This window comes from Protomyctophum parallelum (assembly GCF_964188405.1).
Source record: "Protomyctophum parallelum genome assembly, chromosome: 20".
NCBI lineage: Eukaryota > Metazoa > Chordata > Actinopteri > Myctophiformes > Myctophidae > Protomyctophum > Protomyctophum parallelum.
The window spans coordinates 28,439,826-28,466,349 of record NC_139718.1 but is presented as its reverse complement, the minus strand read 5'-3'; the positions used below and the strand labels follow the sequence as shown (position 1 = coordinate 28,466,349).

The window sequence follows — 26,524 nt, the reverse complement described above, 5'->3', positions numbered from 1 at the left end:
ATTCATACATTGATTATCATGCATATGAATATATTTGCCCAGTACAACCACAATCTGTATGGACATACACACAAGACCAGAGGAGATGAACATCCGTTCATTGGCACAACCGGCCAATAAGCCAGCATCATCTTCTCACATGACAATAAATGCATGCGAGTCTAATCATATTAGGGGTGTCTAGTCAACAGGACCAACAGTAGCAACTAGTGTAAATCGGCAGGGTTCAAAATTGGCCCCCAAAGTCAGACGGCTGGGTGGGAAGAAAAGAAAACATCACATGATACAGCAACACACAGCCTATTGGATATGGAAAAATGGGACAGCAACACATTATTCTGTGTGCACTCATGTTTTATGGGGTGAAAAGAATCAACATTTCAGCACATAGCGCCTTTGCTGGGGTTTGAGGGCAGAGCTGCCTGCCAAAGAGTTGGGCAGGTCAGAGGGAGGGGGATTCACTATTTTGACATTCCTGCCTTTGTCACCAATGGCCTTTGACTCTGTTCTTCTTTTGTCTGAAAGATGGCTGCAAATGCAGACAGCGCATCACTGCTGTCAGGCCAAAAACTATGCAGCTGCAAACATTTTAAATAATATATAATAATTTTGTTATGAATGTTTTCAGGGAAGCAATGGAGAATGGCTACACCCATGTTTATATATATATATATATATATATATGGTGCTGACTTTATTTATCGTCACATTACAGATTTACAGGTATAAGAATATGACCCACTTCTGAATTTGCATTAAATGGCTCACGGTTGACAAATAACTACACTGAGATCCCTTCAGTTCAACTAACAGGAAAGAAAAACACAAAATGTGTTATTTTTCATCTGCAGGGTGAATCGTGGGAAACAAAGACATGTGATGACAGGAAGCATTCTGTCAGATGCTGCACCTCATCTCCTAGGGGTAATCCCTCCCGCTCCAATTATGCAATCTGGTAAAAATGTGAGTAGAGGTGTACAGTAAATGCCTGTGTTAATTTAATTTGTGCGTGTGAAAATAAGCACAAATGGACCCATAAATGAAGATTTGACTCATCAGGCGGATGACGGTTCGGACAGTTGCCGGATGCCGCTAGTGACCGCTAGACCCGGAGACCAAAGATTAGTCAAGAGGGTTTGGCGACAAGGTGAACTGCCTAGCCTTACTTGCCTGCAGGGTGAATTAAATGAGTGCTGCATCCAGATTTGTCTACAGTAAAGAATAAAATAAAGCTTTGCCAAAAGGCATAGCTTTGTGTGGTCATCAATTAAAACATGATAAACTAAACTAAAGTCAACACTTGCTTTTGTGCTGCCTTGCCAGGTCGTCCTCAGGGAGTTTTATTTGCTTGAGATTAGCCGTACAACTCTTGGCACAGTACCGTAATGCTATGAGAATGGGCGTACTTTTTGCTTTCCATCAGTTTGCTTCCATATTTAAAAAGGTACGAAATGAAGAAGTGGAGGGCCTTTCCTATATAAAAAAATGCTTTATCAACCCAGGGTGCTTTGCTCTGAGACTCACAAGGACAAACCAAAAGTGTATGGCAAAAAGAAAATAGAAAGAAAACGTATCGAATCACAAAATCAATTAGCCTTAACTGTGTCCTGGTAAGCACAGCTTGAGCAAGGGAATGTGGCTGCTTATGTGTGTATGTATGTATACATGTGTTAGTATGTGGATCATGGATGAGGTATGGGTGAGGTCGGGGGAGTGAGTCTAAGGAATGTAGGTGGGGGGGGGGGGGGGGGGGCAATTAAAAGGTGCAGCTCATGTCCTTATAAGGACAAGCTTGGACAAATTATCCAGGCAGTAAACACCTGCATGCAGCGTCACATATAAAAACAGGAAGGAGCCTGGAACTCAGGGGCCTGCATGCATGTTATACGATGGATATTATGATATGGACATTAGCACACACTGACAGTGTATGTGTTCGTGTACCTGAGCAAATATATGGAGGGATGTAGAAAGTTGTGAGAAAAAGAGGAGAGTGGCCTTATGTATGAATTGGAGAGACAGAGGGTAGAGATAGAGTATGAGTAGATGTGTAATGTATGCAGTTGTATGTGAATGTGAATTTATTATTAATGTTATTTTAGTACAAATGCAACCAAGTTTTATTTGTAATTTCAGCTTTTTTCAAACAATGCTTCTCCACAGTGGTTCTGAGAACAATATACCAGAGGCAGCTGTGTTTGGAAAGACATTATGATTGCAAGATAAGAGGAAATGAGTGCCTTTATGGGGTCAGGTTAAGACTTGCGTTTGGCACAAAATATTTTCAGGACTCCCGCAATAGCATTATGCAGGTGTGACTGACTGAAATAGTAGAAAGCAAAGTAAAAATGAATAGAGCATTTTGAATTGGAAATTGGAAATTTCAATGTCAATTCACATTTTAGGTTTTCATTGTGAAATTCAAGAGAATGTTCTTAAAAAAAATGTACCAGTTACAACTCCTCCTAGTACTAGCTAACCACTAGACCACGAAATGACAACAAGTTTGGCTAAATGAGCCTCTAGGCTACTGGCATGCATAAGCAAACAGGCACCCTGGTCTCAAAGAAAAAGATTGGGAAAAGTTCAATGTAGCTTGGTTCTACAAGCTAGAGGTATAGTATGTTGTTCAACTTCTGATTTTAGAATACATTTCAAAATATAAAACAGATTCAATGAACATCAAAGGGTCTCTGTGTAATTAGTCTTGCATAGCCAGACGATAAGAGATCTGTGTAATCTGCCCATCAGTAGAAAACCTGTGTAATGAAGCCTGGAAAGGAATGTGGGTGATTGTGCATGTGTCTGCACACGTGCGTGTGTGACTGTGTGTCAATCAACTATGCTCACCCTTGGGCCTAAGGCACGAGCACATTGCCTGCCTGCCTGGCCTGCCAGGAGTTACTATCATCCCTTTCAGCCTGCCACCCTATAATTGTCTTTTTTTTTGTCTAGTCAGAGCACAACACCCCCACTTGAGAGCACTGCTCTCTTTGGATATGAGCGAATACAGCACCACTTGTGTCTCCAGGGTGTTCAGGCAAAGAGGATTCATACGTGTATCAGCGGCAAAGATCAATGGGGAATTTATGCGCTCATAGTCATAACCCCTGTTCCACTCATGTGAATAGAAACTTTTGCCGTTTCTGATCGCTGGAGGGGATGTGTGAACTCTCAGTGTCTTGCCTGTAAAAACTATTAGACTAAGTGTTACTATTTTCCTAAAGTCTGTAATCCTCCTCTTTGTCAACATGATGTTTAAGAGCTCACCTTAAGCATATTTACACAGTACTTCTCATACTCAAAAAGCAAAAGAGAAGCAGCTTCTTCAGACTGTAGTGTGTACTACTACTGGGGTCGCCTGGTCCATTGAACTGTGGCTCCATCTGCTCCATCAACAGTATAGGCCTATGCCTCAGTCAGCCCAGACTTTGGCATACCTTACAGACCGGTAGCAGGCTGGCGATGACATAATTCAGGAAACTAGAACCCGGAGCTTTCAAAGTACAGCTACAAAAAAAGAAAACTGGGGAAAACTTTTTCCAACAGCAGTGAGAGGGGCCGATTATTACCATTTTTGGGCACGCTCGCTCCCATGCAAGCCCAGCCCAAACCACAGTGCTTACTCAGATTCCATGGAGTTTTCTTCCCCCTTCTTTTTTTTCTCTCCAAAGCGTTCTAAAGTGTGGGAGCATCAAGCGCGGGTTAAAAGAAGAATGTGACACCCATTATCCAAATCAGCCATTCATTCTCTCTCATGCAAAAAAGAATGATAATAAAAACAAGGAACTGACACACTAAGAAAAGGTGATGTCATGTAAAATAAATGATATCTCACACTGTCCCTCCTGCACAGTCAAATCCCCAGTATTATATCTGCAGTGTACAAAATATGAAGGCAACATTTGAGGCTACACTCATGTTTGTCAGTCACTCCTCTTATAGCAGCTAGTGTGGCTGCCCACAGTGCCCAGGCGTGCGTCGGCCATGCCACGAATAGGAGTTAATTAGCAGCACGAGAATCGACAAGTGGAAATACCGATCAGAGGTCTTGTGTGACACCCAGTAGGTGATCCTATAATCCACGTAGCAGCGTTAAACAGATGACAGGAGGGGGCATAATGGGACCAGCAGACACAGACCGTACGCAGTCAAGCGCGTGGCTGACATCTGTTGCGCTAAGAAGGTGGGCGTATTGTCCCACTGTCCCATTTCAATAGTTTTTGCCCCCCCCTCTCTCCCCCTCTGCAAAGATGACGGGTGGGACCACCGTAGCGTATAATTGCCAGTAGAGGATATTTCATAACGCAACAGGATAATGTGTAATAGTATGTTTGAACTTGTTCTTAGAAGGAAGACAGACCACACGGTTGTTATCATACATGATTAGACTACAAAAGTTTTGGAGAATTGCGGCAGAATTTGCGCTTTAACAGCCGCCTTATGTTATACAGTAAGCTAGTAGTAGCCGAAATAAAAGTGAAGATAAACACCCAGGCTCAATTACTGCTGGTACGATGAATGTGCATTCTGAGTATTGCACCTAAGATATAGATATATTGATATATATATAAATAAAGGCAAGGCAAGGCACACTTAGGCTACACAGAGATTGCTGCATTGTTGTGAGCCAGGGGGCTACAAGAAGCACCTCAACGCACCTTTCTCTGCTGCTTCTCCCATGCAGGGTCCAAAAGCAGATCCCGGTCCCAATCATCTTCTTGTTGCATGTAAATGGGGTGGCCGTCTTCATCATACCCATCCACGTTGGTGTATATCTTCTCCTCCATCTCGTATTCCCCCGTTCCTTTGGTGAGGTGATATTAAACAGCAAGCCGCCGCTCTATCCTCCACGCATTCAAGGCGCTCTGGTCGGCGGGATGAGATTAACGCAACGGTCCAACCAACCCCCGGGTAGGTTTCACCGTTGTCTCGTCTGACTGACTTGCTTTCCCTCGGTCTCCCTCCTCACCTCACAACAAGAAGCTCCAACAACCTCGCTACCTTCTCTCTTTCCACGACCCGTGTTCCGTGGAGTAGCAGAACAGCGAACGGCAAAGCTGAAGCTCCGAGGAGGAGGCAGGTCTAGTGTACCGAGTACCGAAGCGACACACAGCCGCAAAACTTTGCTTCAAAGAAATAAACCAATGGGAAACGGGAGGCTCTGATTGGACGCATTAGTATGCCGAAGCCCGCCCCTAAACGTGGATTGGCTTCCTTTGCTGTCAATTCTGTCAGTGTTTTGCGCTTAGTGTGTAGGTTGACTGCATATAGGTTGACTGATCCAAATAACTGACAGTTTCATTGGATACTTAAGCCTTTTCTGCTACAATGTTTTACGTTGGTGGTTAATGTAACTTAACTGTGCCAGTGTGCCGTGGGATAACCTAAATAAGACATGTATCCACTACACTATGGATGAATTCATCGGTTTCCGAGCCCTAAAAAAATAGCGGTTTATGCAAATACAGTGTTTTATATCACATGTTTTCCTTGTGTATGTGTTTTATGTTTACTGCTTTAACAGGCATTTTCTTCCTCGTCACACATTCCAAGGTGAAGGTAAGAAGTGTGAGCCTTTGGAAATGGAATCGGGTTGGAATCAGCACTGTGACAGGTCACGTAAACATTTTCCAGCGCTGGCCAAGTTTCTCAGCCTTGTAAGGTAAACGCACTCAACAAGCGCGCGCACACACGCGCACGCCACACGCACACACGCTGACTCTAGGAAATATGCTGTCGACACGGGATAGCCCCGACAGTCAAGTCAAAACTAGAGCGCTCTTCCATATATGGCCAAACTTTCAAGAGTGAATGTTTGGGAAAGTGATGTCACGCACAGGGAGCAGACTGCCAACTCACTGACTGGTCCCTGTTGAAAGCCATAGCCTCCTACTGCCTAACAGCATGCGACTTCCTCGTAGAGATGCAATGAAAGCATGGAGACAAAAAAGGACACCGTTATAAACGTAATGAAAAGTAACGTGGAAACATAAACACCGATTTTTGCCAGCTGGACTTTTTTGTTAAATGGGAAAATATCTGGTGGTTTTGCAGGGCCAAGCCAGCAGCATTTTTCTGCACAAGCCAACAACTTTACATCAACTTCATCTTATTCAGCAGAATCCCAGAATAACTTTGGAAAAGAGATGTGCAAATTGTACAATGTGCTCAATGCTGTTTCCTGAGGCATGGGTCATGTGAAGAGCCAGGGCACCGGATTGGTGTTTGGCAACATACCAAGGTATTCCAAACATGTTGGGAGACAAATTCCTAAGTGGTTATCCTTGCTTTTAGACTTAAGCCAAGTAGGCCTATGGGATATAAAGGGAAGAAAATTAAAATCCTATTGCTTTATTCAAGAGTGCATTTCCAAACCACCAAACACTTCAAGGATAACAGTTTACCTGCACCGAATGTTAAATTAATCATTCAATCACTCTACAATGTAGATGAAAGCACACAAAAAACATGTTTCTCATTCAAAAATAAATTGCATCCGAGTCAGGCTCGGCTCCAGGATGGGGGCAGTTGAAAATGGCGAGAGGGCACATCGTTTTTATATATGAGAGCCTTGAGAGGGAAGAATTGGCAACTGAGGGTGCAGAGAGGGTGATGTATCAAATATATTAACATTCAGAATGCCTGCTATACTATAGCAACTTCACCCAACAGGCACACTTGTGTCAAATGTAAACAATCCTGAAACCATACACTGTTCACTATTTGAATAGGTCTCTCAGGGGAAGCAAGGGGGTTAAATGAAGTATGCCCATTTCCTGTAGATAAGTGACCGCCCTCACACAAAGTTCTCAGTCTGAACCACACCAAGTGGTGGAGAAATTATTTTGACAAGAGAGCAGTACAAACAACTCGATAACCCAAAACTACATGTCTGTTTGCCCTCAGATTACCACTTCACCACTAGTCCAGGAGGAAATGATGCCATTCACTTTAGGTCTTTCTCTCTATCTGTCGCAACAACCACTGGCATGCCCTTTGGTATTGTCTGGCCCACGGTGAGAAGAGTTTTCTCAGGTTCTAAAATGGAGACAGTCTAGAACAGACTGTTGACTGGGTCGGTACCCATTTGTGGGTTGCAGACACATTTGTATATGGGTCCCTTCATTTTTTATTTCCTATATTTTTAAGGGGCGCCAGCCCCTCCTATACACAGGTTTAATGTTTGTGTTTGCACCGTTTGTTTTATATCACCTAATCAACATGAGTTAGACTTTAATATATTAGCGCACCTCACTTCACACAGGTGTGATTTTTTAATTATTATAATTTCAAAACATTAAAAAAAACATTCCCCCAAAAAATGTCATGAATTAATACCAAATTAAAAGATTTTTCTAATGAAAAATCTAAGAAATTCCATAAATTAGAAAACAAATGTTTAAGAACTAGTGAAAGCTAAAAGGTTTGGGAACCACTGGTCTAGAAGGCATGACACCCTATGACATCATGCACTGCACTATCATAACACCGTTGGAGGGAATCAGAGTTCTGTCTGCAGGCGTGGCTTCCTTATCGGCTCAGAAGATACTAAGACCATTTATGGCTTTTCAGCACATAATCAGTCAGCAATTCCTGCACTTTTGGGATGTGGCAGTTCTAGGTAGCCTGTAGTTCCATCATTCCTGGGCTGGGCATTTATTTGTTTCTCTAGTTCATAAAAGCTACAAAATTAGGTACCCACTGTTGGAAAAAATGTGGCTCCTGCTTTAACAAAAAGTGACAACTAACATAAAACTCATTATTACTCCTGATTAACCATATGAACCTTATTCTGGGAATGTCATAATAGGCTTAACTTCCTCAAGTCACTTGATTATTGAACTTATCAGCTGTCATTAGGTTCGTTTTCATGTCAGACTGCTACAAAAATGGGAATACAGCATTTTGTAAAGCATTTGACTAATGGAGTGACTGTTTCTATTTAGCTTGTCTTACTGAAAGGACTTAAATCTCCCATGCTTAGGTTCAAACATTTTGTGTCCAAGGCACACCAATAGACAAGTCTGTTTGTTTTTTGGTGGGGGGGAACAAAATACTGATATAGTACATTTATAAAATAATTCAAAACTTTTTGTATAGTTGTATATATATTGTGATAATTACATGTGGTTGTCATGGCACACTGAAAACCACTGCAATAACCAACCAAATCGGTCAACATTGCCTGTTCAGCATCATAATGGCTAGCTAAATAAGCCTCACGTGTATTCGACAGGGGGAATTGAGGGTGTGTTGCCATGGTGACTTACAGGAGCTTCATTTTAGAGACTGCAAAACAAGAAAATGAACTGTACAAAGATAATTATGATGCATTAAATATTTTGCAAATTAAACCTTACTGGACTCAAGGAAAGCAAATTATTCTTTAATTGCAAGAAAAACAAAAGCAAGCATTGGCTTGTAAAAGGTACCCAAGGACTGGATAATTAGACAAAACAGACATCCTAAACAGAGTGCTCTAAAGCCGAAAACCACTTAAAATAAATGAAAATGAGTCCAATCAGGTGTGCTTCCCAGCGTAAAACACAGAAGAAATAAAAATGCTGTTTAGCTCAAACACTCCCCAAGACGTTAGAGCTGTTCTAAGTCCTGGGGAGAGTCGTGTACAACCAAATGATTCAGCAATGCACTTCACTTGAAATACAGTCATTAAAAATTCTTTTTTAAGCCTAGTCCCTCTTTTTTAAATGTTTGTCACATTTTGTTCATTGTTTAATACCATCTTGGGTTTGACCGCAAGAGTGAAGATATTTCAACATTATTCTGAAAACAAAAACAAAAGAAAACTCTTACCAAACAGCTACACTCACTGTTCAGTCTCTAAACACGGTCCTCTGCTCTTAAGCAGTGTGTCTGTCCAAAACATAAAAAACAAATGCCGTTTCAATCAAAATGTCAAAGTGCATCAAATAAAAAATGAAAAGAAATGGTGAGTGGTAAGAATCCATAGAAAACCCACATACTAAGGTGAGTCTCTTAAAAAGGGCACAACCATCTCTCTCACAGATGAAGAGGCTCCATCATATCTTGAACTTCTTCTCTGATGGGGACGACGTTGAGCCTCCGTCCCCTGATCCCATGTGAGTCCGTTTCAGAGTGGGACCTTGGATGGGGCTTCTCTGAGAAGAACGCCCCACAGCCGGTGGCCTGGTGTCTACAGGTTTAACTCCAGTCTCTCCCTCTGACTCTGAGGAGCCACGAAGGTTCTGACCTGCATGTTCTTCTGGCACAGTCCGGTGCTGACCGTTCACGCCAGGACTGAGCCGGCTCGGAATGGCCCAATTATGGTCGGCTGCCAGTGAGCCGCTACACTCTGCTCCACTGTCAGAGTCCTCTAAGGTTAACCGTTCTCCGACCCGGGACTCTGTCCTGAGTGTATCTGGAGACACAGGAGGGGAAGCAGTCAGGTGCTGCAGCTCTCTCTCAACTCTATCGCTCCCATCCTCCTCGTTTTCATGACTCTCGGGAGACATGACAGGACTGAGGCACACAAAGTCCGAAGGGCTAAGACGTTTTTCGTCACCGCCTTTACGCCCTGCGTTGTTGCTACGGGGCCTGATGTGGAGAGTGTCCTCCTCTTGCCCATCGCCTGACGAAGAGGAAGAGGTGTTGGAGGAGTTGGTGGAGGAAGAAGGGTCATCAACAGATATCTCGGGGTAGTTGCAAGAATCAAAGGCGGAGAACAGGGCCTCCACAGCCTCGGGAGCCTCCCCGGCCCTGTTGACAAGGTGCAGGCGGCGTCGGCTCCTCATGGCCACCTTGCGCCTGTTGGCACTGCGGCGCTCCTCGTCGTCGCTGCTGGAGCTGGAGGTAGATGTGGAGGAAGAGGAGGCTCCAGCGGGTAGGGAAGGAGATGAGGAGGAGGAGGAGGAAGAGGTGGGGCTGGACAGGGTGGAGTTGTCCCGGGGACTTGGGGAGCGTGGGCGAGGCATAGGGTCGAGCCAGAACTCGCTCGAGTCAGAGTCATCGTTCACCAGGTCCAACAGGAAGCCCGACTGATGCCGCTGGCGTCGGCCGCCCCGCCTCCTCCTCCCCAGTCCCGACACATCTTCTGTTCCCCCCTCTACTCCTGCTGGCGGCGGCCGCTGCTCCTCCGATCCGGATGCATCAGGGGCGGCTAGGGAGGAGGACGACACAGAGTTGTCCGAGTCGCCACGCCGACCGGCGACGGGGATGCTGGGACCGATCAGGGTGGCGAGGGGAGGACCTGCGGAGGGTTGCCGCGTGGTGCGGCGGCCGCGGGCATGGAGCTGCAAGATGGCGCCTTCGCTCAAGTCACTATCCGAGTCGGAGCTCCAGCCTTCGATCTCACGGCGCACCAGCGAGTCGAAGAAGGCCATCATGCGTGGGTCCTCCTGGATGGACTGGCTCACATAGTCGTGAGACAGGCCACTGCCGCTGTTCAATACTAGGCTGATGTACTCTTCATGGGTGTACAGGCTCCGGGACTTGTCCTCCACGTGGCCCTCCAGGTCCCCTAGGCTGTCAGGCTGCTGATACGGACTCCACACCTGGGATGGGCGATGGATAGATAGAAGGAATGAAAGATAGGAAGAGAGTTTAGTTTAGTATATTTGATCATCTTCACAGTAACAATACAACTTATTTGTTTACAATAACAAAAAGGATCTGGAGGTGATCAAAAGGAATAGGCTGAAGCTGAAAGCTTATAAAGAGGATGCAGTAAAAAACGGAATGGTGGAAAGGAGGATGGAGTGAAGAAAGAAAGGTTTGAGCAAGAGAAAGTGTGGAGGTAAGGATTGAAAGGTGTATGGAAGGATTAATGGAATAAAAGGTTTGAAGAACAGAACAGTGATAGAGGGAATTTAAAGGAGGAAAGAGTCGGAAGAAAGATGGGAAGACAGAAGTATAGATTATAGATTGAGTGGAAATAAAGAATGATGGATAGAGGTGCAGAGAGAGTCATAAAGGGGACACAGAGTAACAGAAGAGGTAAAGGGTACAACATCAAGGGTCATGTTCAAAGTCAAACACTCATGCAATTAATACTGTTATTCCAGAACACCTGGTCTGCTATCAGCTTTCACTCTACCCAGAAGAAAACACAAAAAAGGGAGCATTGAGCAATGGTTACTGTACTGACGAGAGAAGCCCCTTGAAAATGTAATTCTGTGAAGCTCTACAAGCTTTGTTTGTAATGATATATGATGTATATGATATAGCGGTTTAAAAGTAGTTAAAGATTCCATGCTTTTACTTAAATGAATGCACGACACGGGCAAAGAAACCTTTTTTCTGTAACACTTTAGGTAATTAATGTGTTATAAGGCATCATAACACTCGATGTATGACAACTTATAACAAGGTTATAATGCATTATACTGTAAGCTCAATGAAACAGCACATTATAACTACCTTAACTTATATATAAAGTGTCTTTGTTATAAGTTATGCATAATTATAAACAATTACATTGAGTGTTATGAAACATTATGAGTGCATTAAAATGCATCATGATGTATTGTATCCTCCATGTATTTGTATAATGGGTGATGTCTTTGCCCCATGGCAAACTGGGAACTGTGTCCCCTACTCTGTTTCCCACTCAGTCTTCATGCTTCCCAAAACAAAAACAAAAAAACTACCACTTTAACCAGTTTAAACAGTATACGGTACTTAATTTACCGGGGTCTGTCAGAGGTCTATACGATACCATCCTTTTATCCCTCGACATCAAATCTCTTTGCCGAAAATAGCCAATTGGTGAATGGGGATAATAGGGTTACCCTGAAGAAGGCATATATCTGTCCGAAATGTTGTGTTCTCTGTGTCCTCATTAAACCTTATGCATTGGCAGCTATGAGTGTGCGGCTATACAATTCTTCCATTCAGTATTAACTTTCCCGTTGACTGGTACCTCACAAGGACCGGTGTGCTGTGCGTCCTTTTGCTTCAAGTGGCTAAAGAACATTTTGAGGTAATAGGAATACTAGGATTCGAGTGGTTAAAGCAAATTTAAAGGGCTAGCTATATGAATAAACATGCCTCCACACAGGGAAATTTGCTGCCTGATGATGTGTAACCAAGGTAACAGTATGTGATGAAATGGCGAGGCATCTTCACCTGAGGCCCAGGCCGAGTCATAGGTTCAGCACTGGGACGGCAGTGTGAGGTGACGTTACTCACCACACTAGGTGTGTAATGTGAGAAACTTTTTTAAACGGTGTGTAGGCACTACACTAGGCAGGGCTATCTCCTGTATGTTTTAATGATATACATGGACAGTTTAGAACAGAGGTCCCCAAACCTTCCCATGCCAAAGACCTAAAATAGCCCTAGCTTCTGTCTGTGGCGCCCAATTGAAAAATAGTAAAAAAAAAGAAAATAGCCAAGTTACAAGCTCACAACACGTACAAAGTTTGTACCTCATAATGGTCAGATATCTATTTCTTTATTTATTTTCCCATTTCCTCTCATTTCCAATTTGTCCCCATAGCACCCCCTAAGGGCCACAGCCCTAACTTTGGTTTAAGGTTGAGATTTAAGGTTGAGAGGGAGACAGAATAAGGATCAGATGTGAATCTATTCATTGTATGTTGCTTGCACATATACTGCACAGGAAATTTTGACTTGGTTGGTTGCAATGTGGATTCACACAATATACAAAGTGAGAAATAAAGAAACAATTAAAGAATTTTAGGTATGTACAGTGAAGGGGGGGGGGGGGGGGGACACGGGGAGAAAGCACTGAACTCCTATAGTCGATACAAAGCAATGATGCCAGCTACTGACCTTGATGACCTTCTCCACACCGGAGGAACAGATCATGTAGGTGTGGGGGTTGAACCGGACCTGGTTCACAATGGAACGGTGTCCCTTCAGAACCATGAACGCCCCATTCACCACGCGCCCTGCGCCTCCTGAAGGAATGACAGCGCATATGGGTACTTTCTATTAGAACTGAACTTAATTTAACCTGAAAACCCTCTGGGTCACCCGGAAATTCATTGTCTGTTTATCACATACCCATAGCCTTATTTAGTAGCAAAGACAAGGAGAAAATCAAAATGTATCAACGCAGCAACTATTATAGCCAATGTTGAGTTCCTTTCGCAGTGAGGTCATTGCCCAATGCCCAAGGTGACAGTTAAGCGCACCATGGCACATTTGCTTGGACTGATTGGTCAGCTACTGTTATAGCAGCCCTTGGTGTTATCACATATCACCCTCTTGATCCGTTTCACTCATTGGCTGGGTATGTAATAAAATAACACATCATATCACAATTCATGTTAGAGTTGTATACTTGTAATATGAAATATGACATGAGTGATTGCTGTGATTTGGCCTTGCAACAATACTGAACAGCAGCACGTGTGTGGTATTGTTTTAATACATTCTACTATAAACAATTGATCAAGTAGTCATTTGAACTGTATGGAACATAATACGTCCTTACATTTGGTGAAGTGGGTAGTGCTGAATTATACATACTGCCACAAAGCATGGGGTTGACTTGTAGCCAAAACATATAACCAGTGGCGCCAGAATAGAGTGAGAGAGAGTGTGTGTGTGAGTGAGTGAGTGAGTGAGTGAGTGAGTGAGTGAGTAAGTAGAGTAGAGTAGAGTAGAGAGAATGAACTACAGTATACAATACAGAGAGAAACAGAGAGAGAATGTGAGTGTATACAATCTTTGCAGTATAAATAATTATGGCTGATTTGTACCTCAGCCAAGTGACTGGCTATGTAATAAAAAATAACCCATAACAAGTCATTGTTGGAATTGTATACTTTGTGATATGGTATAGCACTTTTTGGCGTGAGATTTGCTTCAAATGTAAAGTGCATTACAAATACAATGTATTAGTATTACCAGTAAGACGCCCTGAGGGCGAGAAGCGACCTCGCCCTAAAGGTCGAGGTCGCGTGCACACATCCGCCTGGGTGACGGCAGACTGCTGGGTGAGCGCTGGCGCTTTGACATGGAGGGTCAGATCAACATATGGAATGAATTCTGTACTGGCCATATATGGAGCGTGTCTTGAGTATACAGGGTTTGATGTGGTCAGATCAACATGTCAGAACAGGAAGGACGGATGGGGAAGGATCAACATGTGGAATGTCAGGTCAGCTCCATATATGGAGATCTAACCTATGGTTGCAATTAAATACATTTAGCAATTAAATTGCTAAAAAACAATGATAACCGTCTAACCTTTTTGTGTGTTCATTTAATTGCACACGGGACCTGATGTAATCCCCCCCCCCCCCCCCCCCCCCCCCCTTGGCCCCCAAAGTCAAAACTTATTCAGCACTCCTGGTTATAACATACTGTGAAAATATACTATACTAAATAGATTCTGGGTATTGACACCATTTCTCAGGCTAAGGTTATATCTTGCACAACAATGCAGTGTGCAGAAAGCCATGCCAACAACATGAGATGTTGATAGAATGCCCAATACAGTTACATACTACTGCTTTTATTATATATGGTCGACCTATCAACAGGTGTGCAGCTGGTTACAGACATGACACAACAGCGTATATTCACATGCAGATAGTCGTTGATAGGGAGACAGACGCCATAACTCACCCGCCCCCGGATCCTTCGGGATTTTCCACATGTAGAGGTTGAAGTCATCAGAACCAGACAAAATGTACTGGGGGGGGGGGGGGGCACAAAGACAGATTCAGAGATATAAGAGTAGCCCATGTCTTAGTATACCACAACTCTTCATAAATCAAAACAGATAACCAAGATTTTATCATGTCAGTGTGCATCTGTCTGAGAAAACAAACTCCTGTGGGGGTAGGGGGTCAAGGAAAATATGAAAAAAATATTTTATTTGAGGCGGTGTCGTGATTTGGGGGATCAAAGAATTCCTTGGCATGGCAGACTAGCCGTTAACAGGAACCTTGCTTCACCTCTGAACTGTGATAAACCTTTGTGAGCTGACAGTTGCAATTAAACCTACTCATTAAGACCAGAGCTACTATTTTTGTCTCATCCAGGTACAAGCAGCAAAATATTGGTAGGACATGTTCCGCAAGTTGTGTTACGTGTTAACAATAGAGGGTATGTGCATGCATAAAGTGAGTGGCAAATCGATAGGACTTTTCTGTTTGGATGTATGGGCCAAGGCCAGAAATGGGTCATGGCCAGAAAGTTGTTTTTTCCACTCAGGTGTTCTCACACATCTGGGTATGATGTCACGTGCATACCCTGTATTCTATACAATCCATCCATCGGTAATAATAATAATAATACAGACTTTAATCAAATCAAACCAAAAAATTGAGAAACAGAAGTTAGAAACTACATGTAAGGCACAAAACCTCAAAACCTTAGCAGCAATGGGAATGTACAGAATAAGGGCAAAGAGTCATTTAGTACCATGATTGCTGGCAAATTACAGTGCCAGCCAAACTAGGCAGGTTTATTTACAGATGGATGCATTTTTTGTGTATGTATTAATTTTGTTCTTTTGTCTTTTTTCAGGGCTCTGGGCAACAGGAGGAGAAACAAAAAGACTCTTTCTGAACTTTGATCCCCAGGTTCTGCAGGCTTGGCATAGAACTATGGCGTTTGTCAATGGGTTAATGTATTGATCTGCTCTACTCCTATAATGTAGCGGTTCATAAAAAGTAAATAAATGCTTTGTTTTCACTACAGATGAACTGGGCGTGAGAAAGTACTGTAAAATCAACAGCTGCCTACAAACATGTGACGCAGCAGGTTTCCCGTGTCAAATGCATTTCGAGTCACAATTCTTCCTCTGGCGGCCTGTAGAAGAGTTGTCTGCATGTAGTCCGCGAGCTGTATCTCGAAATGCATTTCTGAGTAGTTTGTATGTTTTTAAGCCGTTTTTGTGTTCATGTGCCTGTATAGCGCTGTAATGGCATGAGTATTTGAAGGCAATTGCCATTAAAATAGTTTTTGCATTGTACAGTGGTGTTGCTCATCTGTTTTGCTTTCAGACAGTGTCGCAGATTTGTGAAAAGCCAACATGTATATCATGTGACCTGCTGTCACACAAATACCCATTACAAAATTCTTACAGGAACTCTAACTGTTGCTTGATCATTATGGCTTCAGGCCTTACAAAAAAGTAAGCACAACACCTGGGAGTTCCAGCCCCACCTTAATCCCCTTAAGGATACTCTATGTCAGGTAGGAATGTCACACCCATTTTCTGCCTCCCTTCTCTCCCTTAGTTAATATTTAACAGCCACTGTGAAACTTTTCATTACAACTTATTGAATGAAAAGTAAAGTGTAAAAGTAAACTAGTTTCCATTTAACAACTGTACATGCCTTCTTGATTAGTCTGTGCTTAGTCTCTCAAGACAGACTGTAAAGAGGACATTGTTTTGTCAATGGGTACCCAGATTGGTCTGTGCTAAACATAATTTTCTGATAAAACTGATTTTCCAGTAACAATTCCCATAAAAGTATAGGAAAAGCTGAACGCTTATTCAAAGAGCCTATATTTTTTTTTATTGTTTCCCTTCAAGTTTAAGCCGAAACTGAAACTTGTAGTAAAAAACATATACTTCCTTGGCCAACTGGCAGTGTGCACAAGAAATATGGTGCTGATCAGTCCAGTGGTTTACAAAATTAGCCGCACAGGCGCACACAGACAGAAACCCTCTCCTAGACGGCTCACCCCCCAGGTCCCATGACATAACTAATATTTTTAATAGCACCGGTTTGTCAAAACACAATTCTAATTACTATAGCGTAAATAAGATCTGTAGACAGTCTTGAAGTTATTCTTGTACACCTAAAGACTTTAATGAAATGGCTTCTGCTCTTTCTGTTGTAAGCCATTATGCACTCCACTGACCCCCGAGCATAATGTGAACATAAATAAGCATGTCTGCAGCATGATGTCATGTCTGAAGAGGACCTGAGGGAGGACCCCTGGAACAATATGGGGGCTTCTGTGTGCCTCAGCAGCTGAAAGAAGCCCTCTACAGCAGGTTCCCATATCTTCTACTATTATTACTGTTTTATATGCCCATGTCAACGGAAAAGTATTATTTCATACAATCATTTAGAATACATACATGACAGAACTTCTAACTAATTTGTACATTTGGGGGTTACTATGTGCAACTCTATGTGCACCCAATAAATAATTAAGTCATTGAATGCTTCCTTGGCACAGCATTTCAACGATGCCCTGCTTGGCTCCTGACCTGAACGCCTCTCTATCTGCAAGTAAACCACATAGACCAAACAAAAGACAATATCACCACCAAGGCCAAATATTTTAATCGCCATTTGTTGTCTTTTTGTATTTCAATTTCTTCTTGCCAGTAGAAAACCTTTCTTGAGACCACCGCACTCTGAATTGTGGTGCGTTAACCGTTCAAATCATATAAAGAAATTACGGTAATGGTCGCACACACCAAGACTGCATTTTTTTTCATAATGGGAGACAAACGTTTCGGCTATCCAACCTTCATCAGTGCTGATGAAGGCTGGATAGCCGAAATGTTCGACTTCCATTATGCAAAAAGAAAAACTAAATTTCTTCTTGCCCCCATTTCTGTCTATCTGTAAGGACTGTCTCCCATGTCTTGCTAGCCACTTTCTCTCTTGTTGCCTCTCTCTCCTTCTGTCTGTACACTGGCAACCACATTAAATGCAAACAACTGCATATAACCATACAATTCTTATTTCTTCGCATCCTCATTCTGGGGTGGACATTAAGCTATTTTACGTTTGCGGCGAAGAGATTTGGTGTCGAGAGGAAAAGAGAGGGGGCCTAGTATAAACACCCGGGATGCTCCGGATAACAAAATACATAGGATTTAAAGGGGAATACCACTCATTGTCAACATTGAACTATGTCATTAATATACCCTAGAGGAGTTGTGTGGAAATAATAAAAAGTCCTTCCCTTCTGTGTAGCCTAGAACTGGAGGTTAAGAATGTTTGGTCTTGTGATCAGTGACATAGGGAAGGCCAAAAAGTATTGGTACTATTTCTGCAGCTGATTTGTCAATGCTTTCCTTATACTTCCTTATAAAGCCCCATGTTAGATTCTCCATGATGACTATAAATAGAACTATAGAGGTCCATGCGCTCAGTGGAGCATATACAGTATCTACGAAAGGAAGTGTGGTCTATAATGTTAGTCACGCCGTATCTACAATCTAAAATCTCCAGCACAATTACAATTTAGCAGTAACTGTAAGTGTAAAATGGAATGAGCAAAGTAAACATGAACCCTAGTCACCAAACAGGGTAGGTAGTCACACAAGTTGAACTGTAGTTTGCAGTACCTCCAAGAAACCAGGATACCAGGTAAACATCTAGGACGTATGACTCTGTAGTCTGTACACTATACAGTATTTGAGCAAGGTTTCAGCCCGATCAGATCTCTATTATAAAATTAATATTAAATATTTCGGAACACAATACATATGTGAAATAAATAAAACTGGCAGCACAAACGTGTGTGCGTGTACAGCGTGTATGTGTGTGTGCATGTTCATGCGTGTGTTAGGGATGTGTCAGAATAATAAATGTTTTAAGGATAAAAATGAATAGAGTTTTTTTTTTACTGTTTTAACTGACTGAGAGTAACCACAATTGAATACAATCCACATTTATATAGGATTGTTGAAAGCAAGAAAAGTTTCACTCCAGCACCAACTCCAGTTCCAGCACAAACATGCAAAAATGCAAAATTGTTAATGTTTATTGTTGCCGTGTGTGAGAGAGATAGGGGGAGAGAGATAGAGTGTGACCCTCTCTCTATCTGTCTGTCTTTGTGCATGTGTAAATATTGGTTCCCAAACTTTTATCGTTGGAGCACCCTTCTTACACCTATCAAAAGCCGAGACCCCAGCAATGCAGCACGTTGTGAGCTTTTAGATCCGAAATGTTTTGCCAAATAATTGCCTGTTTTCACAGAATGTTCCCAGGGGTGCCCAGGTTGTGAAACTTTATAATAAATATACTGTATGATGTAGCTCCTTATATTTCTGTCACAATGGTATTTTTGGGCACTTAAGTCTCTTACTGGTTGGCCAAGTTGGCTCAGTTATATCACCCTTGATAAAAAGCAAATAAAACAAATACCAACCTGGTCTTTGTCCCCTGCAAAGCAGCAGCTCTTCATGGTGCAGGAGTTGAAGTAGCCCTGGTTGTCGAACTGGAAGCTGGGCAGACGGGAGTGCAGCTCGTACAGCACGGGTGGCAGGCGCCGCCGCAGGGCCAGCAGCTGGGTGCCTGTGCTGTTGAAGCGGACACTCATGGCACTCTGCAGGGACATGCTGCCTCCGTAACGCAGCAGAGAGCTGCAGGGACGGCACCACCATAATGATAATCATCACCACATGATTGTCATTGTGAGTACTCATTTTCAAAAAGTACAATCTGGCAACAAAATGTTATTAGGACATCTATCTATCGATAATTAACATGACAGGGCAGGGGCAGTGATGATAGGCAAAAATAACAGCAGTGGGAGAAGTGAGGACAGAATGGGAATTTTACAACTATGATTTGTGTAGGCGCACTAATGAGCCAAGATCAATGTTCTGGTGAGAATCATCTTTTCTGATCAGTCAACCTGCAGTTAATAAAGTGATGGCTGGTTTAACCAAATGACAACACTGCCCTCTGGTGGATGCAGAAATGTATTTGAAAAGAAAGATGAAACTTAAAGAAAGTGAGGAAGAGATTACAAAAGTGAAAATCTCACGTGCGTGGTTTGCGAATGTCCCAAAGCCCCACTCCTTCCTTGGAGTTGGCTGTGGCCAGCAGTCTGGGCTCCACAGGGTTGAACATCACACTATGGAATGCTGAGGGGTAGCTGGCCAGGCAGAACGGCTCTGAATGAGACAACATGACAATCAAAAGGAGTTCCGCAATAGAGTTGTAAATAAGTGGTTCCCAACTCTGATCCTTGGGGGAACGCAAGTACTGCTGGGCCTGGCTTTCTATCCTACCCACTGGCATAGCACAGCACAACCCCAATCACAAAAATGTAGCGACAATGTATAATTCTCACAAGCTACTTGAGGGTGGCAATTTTGGCAAACAAACTGCAGGAAATCGTCGTCAGGTACCTAGAGTTTTCCGCCCCTACTATTTTGTAACTATTCACCCAATCATCCTGGACCTGTCTAGACTACTAGTAGAATGGCAGTAGAAAGTACATGAGGAGGATGCAAGTGACTTCCTGGAGGTCCCACAGGGACAGGGTTCGCATTTCAACATAGTAGTGAGTTTAATAATAACCATTGATTACATGTGCAAACATCAGCCAATGTAGAAGTCAATACAGTAACAGCCTGAGATAAAAAAAAAAAAAAAAAAGTTTGGAAAGCACCATGTCAAGCAATTCTGTTAAACGTATTATTAGGATGACTGGCTGTTGCCAAGTCAGTCATGAGGGAGGCTTCTAAAATAGAAGGATATTGATGTCATGCAAGATGACACTCCATTTACAACTTCAATATTTTCAACAGGCCACACTTACTTGCATCACTGACCTAACCGTTTCAGTTCATACGACGCATGAGGCCATCATAAGGATTCCGAAAAATTAGTGCCTACGACGTCTGTGGACGTCCTAGCGACGTCCTAGTGACACGGGGCGAGCTAACGCTCTGTGCAACTATTAGATGGTCATTGACTCCCATGTTAGCGCGGTGGAAAGAATGACTCGTATCTCCTAATCCAGGGCGCTCTCCGTGGTGATGAATGGATCGATATGCTGGCGCTTCATTTCTGCTCCTCATCCGTCTCTCCCGCAAAATATGAACGCTTTTTGGAGCGTAAAAAAATGAATTAAGATGATCGGGGATGTGAGGTCACTTTGTAAAGTCAACTTTTTTAGGAAAGTGTTTCCGGTTCATGGCTTTCAGAGTAAAAGCGATCAGACAACTCTGGCACCCCGGAGCTTCTATTTTGATGCACTTCCGGCACTAAATGTGCCTGCCTTGCATACATTATTAAAATATTTCTTCTTCCCATACCCACCTACAAACATATTTAAAGCTAAATACCTAAATTGTTATTTTTGTGTTTATGACAATATGTTTATTTAACTGAAGTGATTGGTTGATTTGTTGGATTGTGCAGTGATGTGGAACCGTTTTCAGTGTAGTGAGTCCCGGACTCGTAGGTGGTCTTTTTAGTGGGTCCCCAATAAAATGTGTGTTTTTGACTAATTGTGTTGAACTTGTGTTTTACATGGTTATAATTGTGGCTATATTAATGTAGATCTTTACCTGAGAATTAAACAAATCTGAAGTGTATTTTGAAAAGGAAACTACCCTAGGCTAATATAATATACTAGGGTTGTTAATAGAGCGTCGCAGTCTCGCCCCCTCGAGAGACCTGGAAAAGAAATCACTGTTCATTTTCCTCATAGACTTTTCAGAAAGTATTTATTTAAAGACGTTTACGCCGAACAAATAATTAGAAAGAAGAAGAAACGGCAGGTTACAACACTTTTTGTTTTGTTTTTCTTCTTTGTAATTATTTGTTTGGTCCACAATATTGTGTTTGTTGTCATGATTTGTCACGACAAGAGTTGGCTTTGTACGACGCTTATAAGGTCTATAAATAAATACGTTTTGAAATGTCTATGGGAAAAATGCATTGGAAACTATTTCCTGGGCCTGGCGTTGTCATTAAAGGGGGCAGGACTGAGACGCTCTATAGAGCTCAGAAATAATATTAGAATTGATAGAATACTAGACCTTTGACACTGGCATATTTGGAGAACACGTAAGTCGGGAATAATTTAAATTGGTACCTGTTGTAACCATTCCCAGAGAACCCAGTGTAGTACCCACTAACATACGACTAGTCTACTAAACCATATTTGGTAAATATGGAGAAAGGGGATCCCTTATGTTGTCAGAAACTGCTGACATCGTATTGATGGGTAAATGGGTACGCGCTGATGAAGTTCTATTGTGTGTGCCACTGTGCCAACACTTATATTGGCGGATTTGGTGCAGCGGAACAAATCACAAAGCTCGGCAAATCCGTGAAGCAGATGGGTCGGGTTGACCAATCAGGGTGATGTATGCCATGCTTTTGTTTTTGCTTAAATGTAAGTCGCTCTGGATCAAGAGCGTCTGCTAAATGCCTAAATTGTACAGTACAACACCCACAAACACACTGAGATTTGGCGTGTCCTCCACAGACCCATGGAGAGAGTAGAGACAGATACAATTATTTGTATTTGTGTTTTTTTTGTCCTAACTTGTGTCACATTTGCCATTGACAATGAAAGGTGAAATAAACGTATAAGCAATAATTGATTGATACTCATAATTCAATAATCAATAAAGCACAAAATGGCTGCCTACATCTCCAGGAATGTACTTTACTTATATAGTAGCACCCAGTGACTTTTAATCACAGTAGTAAAATGCATTACAGTGCTCCATTATAGATGTATTGTAATGTATTACATGACTATGACCGTTATAATACACGATCCTTGCCAAAACAATGCTCATATCAGCCAAACCAAAATATCAGCTTGGCTTCTAACCAGTGGCGGAGCAAGAGCAAGCAGCCGCCTCCCATGGCTACGTTTCTGCCTCCCCCCCCCCGAGAACCGTTTATCTAAAATGATATGCCGCCTATAGCCGCTACTCAAGGCGGACTAGTGTATCGGACTAGTGTATCAGACAGAAGAATACACATCTATTCTCTGTATGTCCTGCGTCGCAGCATGTCTGGAGGGGTTTACTTCTCACACTCTGGTGTGAAACGCCCCTACCCCTCACAGTGACGACGTATAAATTAAACACCACACAACCGTCCCGACGTGCCCTCATTCATTTGATTGTTGAGAAAGCAGAGCAGAGACACAGCAATAGCAGCACCGGAGAAAGAAAAAAGTTTGTCCATGCCAGGGTAAACTTTCAGACGCGATGACGCCTAAACCTGTGCTACCACCACAGCATTGCTTACATCGGCTGACCGGCAACAATCACAGTCTCTACAGAGACAATCGGGTTTCTATCAGCTATGGAGGACCTACCAACAACACAGCTAACAAATTCCTAGCTACTGAAATCAATGGGAAATTACGCGCATAACAAGCAGCTGCGGTATCTTGGCTTCAATATAGCAATTTCTTTTAACAAGATGCAATTGATGCCTTTTTCCCTTTTTCTCTCATGTAGGCTCCATTATATCTGGTGCAGTGCTTGTGGTTCATGAAAGTACAAAATAAAAGTGTATGTTGTTGTCATCATTTAGCAATCATCTAACTATTGTAGGCATTTGTAGCCTATAAGAATATAAGCTACAGCTACAACATAAATATACATTGTATTTCGAACTTTCGGTAACTTCTGTCTATCAATCTGCGTCGACCCCCGACCCCCCCCCACTGGGCCGGGTGCTGCCGGCCGGGGTCCTGCCTACCTCGTATTGGCTATGCCTTACTCATAAAATAATTCCTGGCTCCACGCCTGCTTCTAAGTTTGAGAAACACTTACATCTGTCATCCTTTGGTTGTTTTATCTCAAGTACCCTCCTACAGCAATTACTGGTGCTAATTACTTACGTAGTAAGTGTATATATTTTAGGCATGGGAGCACCCAACAGAAATCATACCCCCGGCCCAACATTGTCAAGCCATACTCTAGTCTAGCTCAGGGATTCTCAAACTGTGGTGCGTGCATCTCCTGTGGTGCGCGAGCACCAAGTTCTAGGCGGGGAAGTGTGACATGAAAAGGCTAATGGTGGTGATGGTTTTATTTTAAAATAAGCCATATATGTGGATATATGCACATATGATGTACAGTATGTCTCTATATAGATTATGAGACATATATGCAGGCGGCCAATTTCGAATAATATGCCACATATGTTATATGTTATATATATGTTTCATTTCCATGTGGGGGGTGTGTCAGCTGGGTCGGGAGGTAACAACTGGGGTGCACCGCCAAAAAATGGTTGGGAACCGCTGCAGTCTAGCTAACGGATGGGTCTTACCTCCATGAGGTGGCTCACGAGTGTCCCAGATGAGAACACGTCCGTCGTCAGATGAGCTGGCAAACACGTTGTCGTTGACAGGGCTGACGGACAGGCTGTACACGGCGTCGATATGGAGGAACACGTTCAGCGTCTCCCCTCTGTGAGAAACATAGGCATCCAAATGTTAGTATACTGTATGTCATGTCATATGTTAGCATACTAACATATCACAATCAACACATCATTGTCTATTGGGCCATATATTGTTAATATGACCATTATGACCATTGAAATGTTTCTGAATTTACTTGAACTCAATGGAGTCAATGTTTGAATCATTGCGTGCTGGTTAATCACTCACTCACTCCTGAATTCATCCTTTTTTTTTTGCAACTCAAATAACAACTAAATAACAAAAATGTAAAGCATTAAGACACAGTTCCAACTCAAGTCAACTCTGTGCAACTCTTTTTTTACTAACCTCTCCACATCATGAAGGATCACCTGCTCGTCATTACCTGTGAAACAATAAAACTAGTTTTAAAATAAACGGAAGAACATGTGAGTTGGAGTGTCACTTAGCCAGCTAGACAAATTAACATTTATTACACAAATGAGGATTACGTGCATGATCTAATCAAGACCTGACAGAAAAGAATCCTTCCCGTCATTGTCCGTTTACACACTAGGCCTATAGCTGATAAAATTCAACTCAGCATTTGTTATTAATCTTTAACTAGGGAACGTTTGCCATGACCTCACTGACTTCCTTGCATGCATGCTCAGTATACCTTACTGAATCAAAGTTTGAAACCTAGTACTAGTTCTCCTTAAGAGTCCTTCCTTACCACCAGAAAATACTTTTGTGTTGGTGCTGTCAAATGCCAGACAGAAGATGTTGGAGAGGTGCTCGCCCTTTAGTTTCACAGGCTTGGAGCGAGCATGGATGGCTTTCTCCATGTGCCACAGGAGGACTCGTCTGTCATCTCCTCCTACATACAGTAGTAGTACATACATAGGAATGATTGACTGGTACCACATGTTAAAAAAGCACACTCAAATGATGTCACTTACACAGGTAGACAGACACATAACAGCATAACATCTGTCTCCCATCAAGAAACACTAGCTCACAATGCATGACTTGTGCACACAATATACACTCATGCGTCACATGTTCTGTAGTACTAGATCTGTGGTCAATTGGCCAGCAACTGTTTACATGTTCTTGTTTTAATTTTTCGAGTTTGCAGAGCCAACAGTATGCATGTTTAATAAATATAGCTTGACAATTACAGAAGGTATAACAACGTTATAGTGACAACTGACAATCAAGAAAGGCATTGAACTGCAACGTTAAGGTTATGCAATAAGGGCTGATTGTTACTCCAGACAAAAATAGCCTGACTGGGTGACAATGACATACACACAGGTAGTCAACATAAAACACGTAATCCAACAGGGAGGGGAATTCACACTTGGAAGGGCCTCAGTGATCAGCTTACCTAATGACATAATATGGGATGGGTCATTCATTCCTCTCAACCCCACTAAGCAGCTTGGTGTTTGATGGTAACTGGTGTAGCAAAATGCTAACCAGTAAAAGCAAGCTAAGTTAGCAGTGGCTAGCCAGCAGCTAGCCCCCAGGTCTCAGCTGGTGAGCGTTAGCATGCTAGCAACTTAAAAACAGTGAGAGGCTATTCTTCGATCCACGCAGCATGGGGAAGGGGGGGGATCTGTCAACTTACCCGAAACGAGCCATTCTCCTCCATTGTTGGAGAACTCTATGGCGTTGACACAGCCAAAATGTCCGAGCATATCCTTCTTGTAGAGACTTGTGCAGCCCGCCAGCCTGCGCCTCTGGAATTCCTCCTTCATGAGGGGCTGTCCAGTGAGCTTTCTCCGGGACAGAAAGCCCACGGAGGAGCGCATACCGCAACCCTGCAACTCCTTCATTTTCCACCGTGCAGAACCCTCGCCGTGTTTAGCAATGCCCCATCAGCATGAGCTGGTTGTCGGGCTATGGAGAGACTACCCTACCGCCTGGGTGATGGTGGTAGTAGTAGCAGCTCACTATTGTAATTCCTAATGCATTTATGTCTACATTCTGGTGGATAATGGATATACACCCAGCCGCTGCTTGCTGATGTCGATGTTGTTTTGTGCCCCGTCTCTCGTTCAGTCCCAGCAGCTTCCTGCTCCGGGTGCAGCATCTCTCTCCCTCCCCCTGTCTGTCACTCACCATCATCCATTCACATGACATGACACATAACTAGTCAATATTTTATATATTTTTTTTTACTTTTAAATTAACTCTGGGAGTGTGCAAATGTAACCAAATCCACCCGTCCATATTTTGTACACTTTCGGAGTAACGAGTTACAAAACCCACCTGGAACTCGAACTCCACCAAGGACCCCTGGGGCCCCCAGGTACGGGGTCGGGGACCCCCCAGCCCCCGTACCCCAATAAATTGAGAAGCGGTGGTAAAGACAGACACAAATGGCTCGTTCGGAAATAACGCACTGAGGAGCGCACTGTGTAATGCAAACTAATGG

At 42.9% G+C, this 26,524-nt stretch overlaps 2 protein-coding genes across 4 annotated transcripts in view; both read right to left on the bottom strand.

Moving 5' to 3' along the window:
• The window catches only part of actn1 (actinin, alpha 1), a 61,556-nt gene extending 56,473 nt beyond the window's left edge, over nt 1–5,083 (bottom strand). For all 3 annotated transcript variants that reach the window (XM_083791471.1, XM_083791469.1, XM_083791470.1), the window contains exon 1: nt 4,662–5,083. In XM_083791471.1, coding sequence (XP_083647597.1) covers nt 4,662–4,790 — 129 coding nt within the window. In that variant the 5' untranslated portion in view covers nt 4,791–5,083. The remainder of the gene's footprint in view (nt 1–4,661) is intronic.
• Nucleotides 5,084–8,374: 3,291 nt separating this feature from the next.
• Nucleotides 8,375–26,148, bottom strand: dcaf5 (ddb1 and cul4 associated factor 5). Its single transcript, XM_083792401.1, has 9 exons — nt 25,715–26,148; nt 24,815–24,958; nt 24,448–24,484; nt 23,985–24,124; nt 19,711–19,840; nt 19,090–19,303; nt 14,584–14,650; nt 12,778–12,905; nt 8,375–10,535 (listed from the first exon to the last, which is right to left on the bottom strand). The coding sequence occupies exons 1-9, from the start codon at nt 25,920–25,922 to the stop codon at nt 9,045–9,047; spliced, it is 2,559 nt and encodes an 852-aa protein (XP_083648527.1). The 5' UTR covers nt 25,923–26,148; the 3' UTR covers nt 8,375–9,044.
• Between the last annotated feature and the right edge of the window lie 376 nt (nt 26,149–26,524).

Coding starts and splice junctions, on each gene's coding strand:
- dcaf5 (XM_083792401.1), bottom strand. CDS start 25,922: ATGAAGGAGTTGCAGGGTTGCGGTATGCGCTCCTCCGTGGGCTTTCTG. Junction 24,485..24,814: donor CACAAAAGTATTTTCTGGTG/GTAAGGAAGGAC, acceptor ATTGTTTCACAG/GTAATGACGAGCAGGTGATC. Junction 10,536..12,777: donor GTGTGGAGAAGGTCATCAAG/GTCAGTAGCTGG, acceptor CGCCCATCCCAG/GTGTGGAGTCCGTATCAGCA.